The sequence below is a fragment of the Physeter macrocephalus genome, chromosome 10, assembly GCF_002837175.3.
Source record: "Physeter macrocephalus isolate SW-GA chromosome 10, ASM283717v5, whole genome shotgun sequence".
In the NCBI taxonomy this organism is placed as follows: Eukaryota; Metazoa; Chordata; class Mammalia; order Artiodactyla; family Physeteridae; genus Physeter; species Physeter macrocephalus.
The window spans coordinates 51,432,985-51,444,686 of record NC_041223.1 but is presented as its reverse complement, the minus strand read 5'-3'; the positions used below and the strand labels follow the sequence as shown (position 1 = coordinate 51,444,686).

Below are 11,702 nucleotides of genomic sequence, written 5' to 3'. Positions count from 1 at the left end.
TTTTTTTTTTTTTTTGCGGTACGCGGGCCTCTCACTGTTGTGGCCTCTCCCGTTGTGGAGCGCAGGGTCCAGACGCGCAGGCTCAGCAGCCATGGCTCACGGGCCCAGCCGCTCCGTGGCATGTGGGATCTTCCCGGACCGGGGCACAAACCTGTGTCCCCTGCATCCGCAGGCGGACTCCCAACCACCGCACCACCAGGGAAGCCCTCCAGCTTTCTTTTGATTTCCATTTGCATGGAATATCTTTTTCCATCCCCTCACTTTCAATCTGTATATGTCCCTAGGTCTGAAGTGGGTCTCTTGTAGACAGCATATATACAGGTCTTGTTTTTGTATCCATTCAGCAAGCCTGTGTCTTTTGGTTGGAGCATTTAATCCATTCACATTTAAGGTAATTATCAATATGTATGTTCCTATTACTGTTTTCTTAATTGTTTTGGGTTTGTTTTTGTAGGTCCTTTTCTTCTCTTGTGTTTCCTACTTAGAGATGTTCCTTTAGCATTTGTCGTAGAGCTGGTTTGGTGGTGCTGAATTCTCTTAACTTTTGCTCGTCTGTATAGCTTTTGATTTCTCCATCAAATCTGAATGATATCTTTGCTGTGCCGTGTAGAGTAATCTTGTTGTAGGTTCTTCCCTTTCATCATTTTAAATATATCATGCCACTCCCTTCTGGCTCGTAGAGTTTCTGCTGAGAAATCAACTGTTAACCTTATGGGAGTTCCCTTGTATGTTGTCGTTTTTCCCTTGTTGCTTTTAATAATTTTTCTTTGTCTTTAATTTTTGTCAATTTGATTACTATGTGTCTCAGCATGTTTCTCCTTGGGTTTATCCTACCTGGGACTCTCTGTACTTCTTGGACTTGGGTTGCTATTTCCTTTCCCATGTTAGTGAAGTTTTTGACTATAATCTCTTCACATATTTTCTCAGGTCCTTTCTCTCTTCTCCTTCTGGGATCCCCTATAATGTGAATGTTGTTGCGTTTAATGTTGTCCCAGAAGTCTCTTGGTCTTCATTTCCTTTCATTCATTTTTCTTTATTCTGTTCCACAGCAGTGAATTCCACCATTCTGTCTTCCAGGTCACTTATCCATTCTTCTGCCTCAGTTATTCTGCTACTGATTCCTTCTAGTGTCTTTTTCATTTCAGTTACTGTATTGTTCATCTCTGTTTGTTTGTTCTTTAATTCTTCTAGGTCTTTTTTAAACATTTCTTTCACCTTCTCAATCTTTGCCTCCATTCTTTTTCTGAGGTCCTGGATCATCTTCACTATCATTATTCTGAATTCTTTTTCTGGAAGGTTGCATACCTCCACTTCACTTAGTTGTTTTTCTGGGGTTTTATCTTGTTCCTTCATCTGGTACATAGTCCTCTGCCTTTTCATTTTGTCTATCTTTCTGTGAATGTGGTTTTCGTTCCACAGGCTGCAGGATTGTAGTTCTTGCTCTGCTCTATCCTACTCGCTTGTATTACTTTTTAACCTGGAATATTCTGGGTAACACATTTTAGATTTGTTTATTTTAATAATTAGGAAATTTTAAAAGGAGTATGAATATCTTAATTCATCATTTGGCCATATAAAACATCCTTTAAATATATATATAACACCTAATATTAAATATATCTAATTCTATATGAATTTCACAAAGGCAGATAAAAGTTTGGACATTTTGATTTAATGTTGCAACAAAGTTGTATTTAAGCTTTTAAACTCACCTCCTCCTTGTATCCAACCATTCTGTACCACTCGATGAAAAATGGAACCTGTGTAATGTAGCCTGATGCCACTTTGGGAAAACCCTGCTTTTCCTGTGCACAGGATCTGAAAATTTTTACATGTTTTGGGACATGTATCACAATATAGCTAAAAATAAAGATAAAAGGTTTCATAGATTAAAAACTTAACATTTTGACAGAGATTCTCACTCCCCCCAACTTATTAAAAAACAACAACCAAAAACCTCTTACCTCAAAAATCAATCTTCCAATTGGACAAAAATCAATAGAAACGTCCAGGAACACAAAATCATGCTATTAAAATTAGAGAGAAGAAGGTAATGCAGGTCAGTGTTTTAGCAGAAAGTTTTAGAAATGACCAAAAATATAATAGAATAATGTTTTCAGTGATAAGATGATTGACAGCATTAACAGTAGATAATGTAACATCAAAATTAAAAGAATGACTTAAGGATGTTTGTTTCATTATACCAAAATTTTACTACCTAAATAACATGCTTTTTAAAACCCTTAAGTGGTAAAGCTCTGAATCACATTAACCTATCACACAAGACTGACAGCACATGGTCTAGATATCCACTGCATCACAAACTGGGTGTGGAAAGGAACACTGGTCATTCCCTCTGGAAAAAGCAGCAGACTGGGAATTCTTTTCTTTTCTGAGTAATTCTGGGAAAAGATCCAGCATGAGCCCATGGATTTGGTTACTGTGTGTTCTGGATTTTCAGAGACTGCGCAAATTAGCTGAGCAGAGCCAGGCCATAGTCTTTCTGAGCAGGAAAATAAGGCCACTATATGAATAGGAGGTACCATACCAGGGGTAGGAAAGAGAGGATGCTGTGCTTTTGAGTTATTTCATTCACGACCTCATACTCCCAGATGCCCTAGCTCTTGTTTTCAGTTGACATCCTTTCTGGTAGAGACAGCTAACATTTGTGAGCCCTTGTCTAGCCCTACAAAGAGGCATCCAAAGTGAAAACACTGTTCTCCATCACAGTAGCATTCATTTAGGGAGCAGAACACATATAATGGAATACATTTCAACTCTTAGGCACCATTCTCATATATAAAAATGCTGCCTGATTTAACAAGTACATAATTTGCCCTGCCCTATTTCTTAAGAATCTAGGAGGCATAAATGAAATCACTTTTAGTTGTATCGCTATCATTATTTTATGTTGCTCTAAGCTTTTTTTTTTATTAAAAGACTGAAATAGTATTATAATATCTGGCATCCAGGAATGAAGTATTACATCCATACTTATTATAATTAATTGTTTGTGCCTCTAAGCTTCTGTACTACAAGTTCTTAATTATAAAAGAATATTATAACTTTAGAATAAGAGGCATAATATAGTAAACTTCATAGATTTAGGAGGAAAAAGGACATATTGCAAGTCATAATTGATTTCTGAAGTGAGTGAGTCCATTCAGACATCATTAAACTTCCCTGGGCATCAATATATTATCTTCATGTGGTTGTCAAGAGTAGATAATTCTAAAAATTCTAATGAAAAGAGAGTAAGTGACTGTGACACAAGATAATGTCACCTAGCAGCCAAACCTAATTGTCTGCTATATCGTTCCAAACCAGAAGTAAACAAGTCCCTGGGTTTTACTCAGCACGAAAAATCTAGCCTCTGTGCAGAAAATCCAAGGATTTTCTCCGGAATCTGGGTCCTCTCTCCTTACAGCCACTAATTAATTCAGGCTGTCATTATTTCTAGCTCACACTACTATAGCAGATTTCCAAATGGCCACCCTGCCACCAAGCTTTCCCCACTGTACCCTGTTTGGTCACAGCCCTAAAATTTTTTCTGAAATACCAAAGAAGATAATGTCATACTCTTGATGAAAAGTTGTGTTGGCTTGCTTCCTTCGGATGAAATCTAACTAACTGGTTAAGAGTGGACAGTAAGTTCAACCTTTCTCTAGTGGATCTGGTTTTGGGGTTTGTTTGTGTTTTGTTTTTTTAAACATCTAAGCACCTTTCCTATTTGAGAAACTCCTCACAAGGTTGCACCAGCCTCTGGAGAACCTCCTCTCTTTCCCCGCTATGTGTGAGCCAGGGTGTGGGCATATAACCTGGGCTCGACTAGTCAGGTGCTCCTGCCCGGGGCCTTAGATGTCTAGGAAGTGACGAAGACCCAAGGAGAGCTGAGAAGTTATGCTCGGTGAAGGCAGCATTAGGGCCATTGGGCACCCGTGGCAGCATCCTGGCTGCACATTCCTGGGGCGTGACTCTGGCCATGTTTTCCTGCTGCCAGGTCTCCCTTGGTTCCTGCCTGCTTTCCAAAGCTGGTTCTCCAGCTTTCCTGTCAATTGTGAGGTTACCAACATCCTTTTAATACTTTTTTCCTCAAGTTAGTGAGAACAGCTTGGTACTGTTGGCTTGGCACCAGGAATCCTGACTGAGTCTCATTTTCCCAGTGTCATTTCCCACTAATTCTGGCCTCCTTGCTGTCCCCTGCCATTCCCAGAGTACACCATGTACTTCTAGACTCCTGTCCCTTTGGGAATGAACTGCTATGAATGTTAACTTCCTCCCCACACCCTAGAGTTTCAAGCATTTTCCAAGTGCATTGTTTATTCAACAAAATATTCACTGAGCACCTCCAATGTTTCAGATTCTGTTCAAGGCAGTGGTTGAACAAGGGTGAACGAGACAAGGTCTTTGCCTTTGCACAACTCAGCTCCTAGCACTGGGTCTTTATGTAGGCACAGGCCACCATGGGCGTGAAATAATTTTCAGCATGTGGTAGCTGTTGGCTACGAGGTTTCTGAGCAAAATTACATACTTTTACCTCTTTTGCCATTCCACCCTGATGGCTGTCTCTTGCTCTCTGGACCTCACACTTCCTAACTGTCCTCTGCCATTGGAAACCTCCCCAATGCCATAGCTTGTCTAGTCCTGCTCTTGCCAACTATGTGTCATGCTTTAAAACGTCACCTTCTCAAACTTGCCATTCTCTAGTGCAGTAGCTGTCACTTAGGTGTTAGAAAGTATTAATTAAACTATTTTATGCTAAAGGTAAATGAAGGATAGGCTTGACCTTCTCTGAGGGGGAAGGTCTTAATATTTTTAAATAGATGACAATTAATGCATATAAGCTTCTAGTGGGGAGTAGAAATGTTTGAACAGGGATGATCTTCTCCCGGTGCCATCTGCCTGCTGTGAGATAGGCTTGCTTTACACACCACCAAGCCAAACCCTGCCATGAATCCTTTGCAACTGGATCATAAGATCATTGAGAACTTAACCTAGTCTCTTACTCTTTTATATTCCCTTTGCTAGGTTATCAGTAATTAATGGTCAATCAATGTAAATGCTCAAAGATTCCACTCTTTTCCTTTAAAAAATTAATGCAACTTGCCTTCGTGTCTCTTAAGAATTTGGCAGAATAATCCATAGCAAGTGCTTCATAAAGTGCAGGAGGCTTAAAATCAACTATATCCCACACTTTGTGGGCCCATTTCTGAAGATCAAGTGCATCACCCAGGAGCTGATCGTTAATATAACACATCACATAGGAAGAATATTCCCAGATTTCATTCTTAAGTTCCTGTAAAGGAAAAGCACCAAAAAAATGTAATGGGGGGTGGGGGTAAGGATGGGGGGGAACATAGCTAAACCCACAAGCCAGAGCTTGAATCAACCCTGGGACTGAATCTTTAAAAAATATATTTTTTGCCGTCTTTCAGAATTTTGCTCTCAAAGGGAATTTAAGAATATTTTCAAGACTCTGACGGTGTTGAAATCAAAGAATGACCTAACAGTGATGTTTAAAATGGTACGATCTTAGAAAATAGATGGTAATCTGGTAATAAAAGTCTGTGTGCATAGCATACTTGTTATATTAATTTCAAAACAAAACGCAGTCTTTTAGCTTCATTTCTGAAGCACATTTTACTGCATGCATAGTTGGTTAGGGGTCCTAAATAAGACATGGTTTTCAATGGGAAGGATGGAAAGAACGCTTTTTTGATGGAGGGAAATCAGACCAGGTGAGGAAATGCCTCCTGAGGGCCAGCAGCAGTTTGCAGGGCATGCCAGGGGCCGTGAGGAAGAGAACTCACCGTCCATAACAATTTTTTTTTTTTTAACTCAAGTAATTTATTTATTTTTTGGCTGCGCAGCATGCGGGATCTTAGTTCCCCGACCAGGGATCAAACCTGCGCCTCCTGCAGTGGAAGTGCGGAGTCTTAACCACTGGACCACCAGGGAAGTCCCTCCTTAACACTTTTAAGCCCTAAGCCCCTCAGAATGAAGTGCATTGGTGTTTTCATCCATACAGCACTGCCAGCCAACCTCCTAAACCTCAGTGTGTGGCCACTGAGTAATGTGGCCTCTGAGTAGATCTGGTTTATTATTACCTGGTGCGAGTCCTGGCAAAGCCATGCATCATCTGGGACAGCTGTTCTCCAATTTTAGTGGGCAGTCAGAATTACAGATTCCTTAGCCCCACCCCAAGTTTCTGATTCTGGGATGGGGCCTGAGAATCTGCATTTCTAACAGCATCCCATGGGACGCTGCTACTGTGGCTGGTCTGGAGACTGCACTTGGAGAAACGCCGGTTTGGGGAACGGTTTGCCTTCAGCTGCCAGCGTGCTCCATTCCCGGCTCTTCTCTCAGGAGGAGCTCGCTTCAGATTCCTCACTTCCTAAACTTGTTCATGCTGAACTATCAATCTCTGAGCCTATGGGTCAGTACTCCCTGGAATGTTGAAATTCATCAGGGTTCTCACATTTTATGGGACACAAAACTTTAAAAAGGGGAGGGAAACTTTAATTGTGGATATTTTAGCTAGCCTGGTAGGAGAAATGCAGTAGCAGGTACACTTTATTTGGAGGCTGAAAATTACGTGCCTTGTCTGGGTGTCTTCTATACATGAGGAGCCCTCATCGCCTCAAGATAGCAGGCTGGACCCGATGTTTTCTAGGGCTTTCCAGCACTAAGATGTATGATGTTGCCTGTTTTTGGAGGGGGAAAAAGGGCCTTCCCAAAGGCTCTGAAGCCATCCCTCATGGTTGGCATTACATTACACTGAAGCACTGAGGCCAGTGCAGACTAACCTCAAATGTGCTAAGAAGCACCATGTATAACATAAGACAATGCTTATGTGAAAGGAGAACAAAAAGCTGGCCTGAAGAGGAAGAAGAGGTTAAGGTGGCAAGTATACAGGAGATGAGGGAGGAGGAGGGAAGAAAGGAAAGACAGGAGTTAAGGATATGTGGGAAGAAGCAGCATTGATGACCTAGGAAGCCTCATTCAGGCCCCATGAGAAAATCAGAAGGAAGAGAACACAAAACAGCTCAAGGTTAGCAACCCAGGCTGACAAGGGTCAGAAACTGCAGAATGGAATCCACACCAGTCTTTCAGAGTACGGTGGGAATACGGAAGAGGAATGAGTGCAAACCATGACACGTGAAATCATGGGTCTCCTGTAGGCGGAGAGCACGATATGATAGGCAGTTTAGGAAGTTTGGTGATAAAAATTAAGAAAAACATTGTTTTACGTTAGGGTGCCCAACTGTCTGGGTTTGCCTAGGACCATCCCAGCTTTAGCATTGAAATTCGTGCATTCCAGCAAACCCCTCAGATCCAGGCAAACCAGGACCACTGGTCACCCTAGTTGTTGTAATGATTAGAGTTAATATTTATAGAAGTCATTAGAATAGTGCCTGGCATATAATAAGCACCATAGGTAAGTGTTTGTTATGGTTCTGTTTGAATTATATAGTGAAAATGTACTGTGGCTGTGAAAATGGTATGAGGCTTAACATAATGGTATTCTTGACTCAGTCTTGCACCGTTCATGTGACTGAGCAGAGAGTGAAGTAAAGCAGCACTATCTGCATGATAAATCACAGGACATCCTTGTGCAATCTAGCACAGGACAGTCAAAACTGCTCTGGTCAGGGGAAATGGGATCTCATCAGCCACTGAGAGATGGGGTTGGGCAGGGAAGCCAGGACTGGGACTCTCTACAGGACTGGGCCAAGGGTGACAAGCAGGAGGCGTACCCATTTCTAGTCTTCCCCCCAACATGAGCTGTATCTGAGCCAGGGTGCCACATGTTCCAGGCAGCACTACCAGTTAATCAGGGATGGCACCCAAGAGGAAACCAATCTGCCATCCCTGGATAAGCTCTGCCAGCCTCAGGGTCTGGAGTTCTCCAAGGGTACTGTTAGCGGGGAGAATGCAGAGAAGGAAGCTTCCATTAGAACACGGCTACCCTGTGGGAAGTTGGCGCCTACCATCAGAGCTCCCCTAGGCAACCCTACATGCTCCCCTGCTATATCTGTGCTGGACACCACTGAAACCTTCCAGAGTTAGGGCCAAAAAGAGTGCCAGGCCACAGTAACCTGAGTGCCCGGGTGTCACAGGAAGTATGAGTAAGTGATATGCCGGGAAAGAGGGGTAGCCATCGGCAGGAGTAAATAGCAGCACTGACAGTTTAAAACTTACCTTTATCACATGCTTTCCAAAAGAAAATTCAGTAAATGTTTGACTCTTTCTTAAAATCAGCTTGGTAAAATGACTGAAATAATTTAGGAAAAGTACATAATTTAGAGAAAATCTAGTTGTATCAAAATTACTGCTTCAGTTTTTCCAAACCAATGCATATGTAAATAAATCAGGCAAAACTTGGCTCATTTCCCACACCCCAAATATCCTTTACCCTTTTTTTCTCCTGTAGATACTGATCCCATGCAAATTCTTGAACAGGAACTATTATAGGGTCTTCAAATTTGGATGGATAATTACTCTTCAGACTCTAGGTTTCAAAATAGAATAATTATTTTAGAGTAAGTTCTCTTTTAAAGTAGAAGTCATTCCCCCCAGTTTTTATGGGGTCTTCAGGAAGTTTTATGCAACATACACCCAAGCCACAGTCTGGCTTAGATGCCCCTTGCCAGCTCCCAGAGGCCCCTGTGCTTACCTCCAGTAAGTCCCTCCCCAGGCCATACTAACTGGTCTCTCATCTGAAGAGAATAAGCTCCTTGAGGGCAAAGACTATGTCTTAGTTTCCCACTGGCCTCAATATTTGGTACATAATGGACCATCCACACATAGCAACTGCATAAACAAATGTACAAGTGAGTTTATGCCAGTAGTTTTGTGACCTGCCATGTTCTTTTAGGACCAGTTTTTCCCTAAATTAAACTCTTACTAAACCTCAGTGGATCTATGGATACTTTTAACTAAAGTAAAGAAATGTTATTGCTTTAATTCACTGACATATGGAGAATGACCAAAAGGATATTGTTGTGGTTATACCCCTTGGGAAAAAGAGAAGTAAGTATTAAATGTGTTTTGGTCTAGACATTGAGCATGTATTGACTTAATGTATTTTGTTTTGTCTGTATGAATCAGAGAAAATTTTTACTGGTTAACAACATCTGTCAAAAAAAAATTTTGGTTCCTGTTATGTTACACTTTGCCTCCTCCTAAAGCAAGGGAAGGCAGTTGAGGCAGTAACAGGCATCACCTTTCTGAGCAGGTCTGAGAAGTAAATGGACCAACAAGGGAAAAGTGTCATCTGGCCACTTCTGTTGTGGTCTAAGGGGACACTGGCTTGGCGTGCTTCATCAGGGGTGGATGGTCCAAGGGGGAGAAAGCCAGGATGTGAGTGTACCCTGCCTTGGGACCAGGGGTAGCAGAAGAGGGCAACAGCAATCTGGCCATTTCCTTCTTAGTCTGCTGTACCCAACCAACAGCTGATGTGTCCTTTTTCTCAATTCCAGGGTCTGTGCTCTGTCTGAGGCAGTCGTGCAGGATAACTGCTGTTTCTGAGGGACCATCTGGAATAACTAATAAGCCCAATAGTTTTCAAATTAAGCATACTTAATCATGCTTTCTTCATAATTTGTTCCAGAGTGGACTACATTATGTAATTTTTTTTTTTTTTTTTGGCGGTACGCGGGCCTCTCACCATTGTGGCCTCTCCCATTGCGGAGCACAGGCTCTGGATGCGCAGGCTCAGCGGCCACGGCCCACGGGCCCAGCTGCTCTGCGGCATGCGGGATCCTCCCGGACCGGGGCACGAACCCACGTCCCCTGCACCGGCAGGTGGACTCTCAACCACTGCACCACCAGGGAAGCCCTGTAATACTCTTTATAAATCTAAATCTTTCAGTTAATTAGGCATCAGGGATTGCTCACAAGTGATCATGTTGGAAATATATTCAAGGATCCTTTATTAACATAGAACTAACTGAATTTACATTCATATATTTTCATATTCAAATAGAGCTACAGTAGGCAAAACTTAAGAAAGTGAAAACATTATTAATATAATAAAGATGTTGTTTGCTTGACTTAGTGTCCTCTGCAACAGGAGTTGGCAAACTGTGGCCAGCAGGCCAAAGCTGGACCACTGTCTGTTTTGGTAAGACTTGAGAACTAAGAATAATTTTTAGATTTTTAAACAGTTGAAAAAGAATCACAAGAAGAGTCATTTCATGTCCTGTGAAATTATATGCAAGTCCAATTTCAGTGTCCATAATAAAAGTTTTATTGGAAAACCACCATTCATTTACATACTGTCTGTGGCTGCTTTTGCACAAGGACAGAGTTGAGTAGTCATGACTGAGAACCTGTGGCTCCAAAGGCCTAATAATTTTATATGTGGACTTTACAGAAAAAAAATTTGCCAACATCTTCTCTACAGTGTGGAGAAAACATGTGCCTTCAGAAAAGGAGCTAAGAAAAGAGAAAAAAAATCCCTCACACTTATTAAATACAATTTGAGCCATATAACTTTGCTGAATCCTATCAGCCCAGCTAGCACAGTCCATAATTTCTACTTCTTTTAATGATCCATGTATCATTTTCACAGACTTCTTATCACTTGTTCTCTTCATCTTGATGTAAACTTTACCTGTTTCACAAATTAGTCACTATTTCCTGACTTGATTTAAATTCAGACTGTAACTCTGTGGACTTGGAGCAGGTAAGAAGTTAGGAACTTCTTAAGATTTCTTCTGTTTGGGATCATTTTGTGTCAAGTATCCAGCTGGGTACTTTGGGAGATACAGACATGAATAAGGCGTTGTCCTGGAGTCTAGTGGGGTTTTGAAGGAGAGAAGCTTGGCATAATCTTGCAACATCATTTCTGGAGCAAACCCCAAAGAAGTGCTGAATTTTACATTTCAGCATTTTATACACTTCTACATTTCTCCTGCATTCGGGCTGTAGGAATGCTTCGGTATTACTGACCTGGCCTAATTCCAGTTACTTAAAGTGTTTTTCATTGTTCTGCATGTTTACAAAGAAATGTCTGTACTCTCCAAAGCACTTGTGGGTCATTTGTTAAGAAATCCCGTAAGCACCTAATTCGATTGGAATGCAGTGACTGCTATAAAAACTTTAATGAAAAACAACAACAAAAACCCTCCCCGAATGAATAGTTTTCAAAAATCACTTGGGAAAGGAGTTTGGGAAAAAATCATTTAGTTATATGGTAACATTTTTTTCACAAAGTTTTAAAATCTATAATTTCAGTTAAAAGTTAATGTGGGATAAAATGTGTGTTAATGTAGAGGTAGGAATCACCTTTATTCCCAACAAGGTTCTGAACGATTCCTTCGCTCGGATCTCCCTTTAAAGGTAGCCCTTCTCGAAGTGGAACTCCTGCCTGGACCGGCCCTCGCCCTCTGCACGCTGAGATCCATCCAGAGACAGCCCACCGCGGCCGGGATATCCCCTCCCTGAACCTCGACCCCCGCCACCAGGAGGCGCACGACCCGGAAGTGGGACGGGCCTTCCCGCCCTTGAGGTTTCTTCGCGGTTACCTCAGCGGCGCTCTTTGCAATTTGAAAGCTGGAGCTTTTGAAGAGCCCCACCACTTTCACCTGCAGCGGCTGCTCGGGCGGCGTCTGCGAGCTGCTCGCCATGGGTGCGCGCGGGACTCCTCGGGTCACAAACACAGCGCGTCGCCAGGGCAACCGCGCGGCCCCGGCCCC

The 11,702-nt window shown here is 42.1% G+C and overlaps 1 protein-coding gene across 2 annotated transcripts in view; it reads right to left on the bottom strand.

Annotated features, from left to right (window-relative positions):
- PPIL6 (peptidylprolyl isomerase like 6) overlaps positions 1-11,681 on the bottom strand; it is a 38,741-nt gene extending 27,060 nt beyond the window's left edge. The window contains exons 1-5 of one of the 2 annotated variants that reach the window (XM_007104758.4): positions 11,532-11,681; positions 8,417-8,512; positions 5,108-5,296; positions 1,965-2,027; positions 1,713-1,860 (exon numbers count right to left, since the gene is read on the bottom strand). In XM_007104758.4, the coding sequence (XP_007104820.1) occupies positions 1,713-1,860; positions 1,965-2,027; positions 5,108-5,296; positions 8,417-8,512; positions 11,532-11,633 (598 nt within the window). In that variant the 5' untranslated portion in view covers positions 11,634-11,681. The remainder of the gene's footprint in view (positions 1-1,712; positions 1,861-1,964; positions 2,028-5,107; positions 5,297-8,416; positions 8,513-11,531) is intronic. The other variant, XM_028494568.2, reaches the window with a different exon arrangement.
- Between the last annotated feature and the right edge of the window lie 21 nt (positions 11,682-11,702).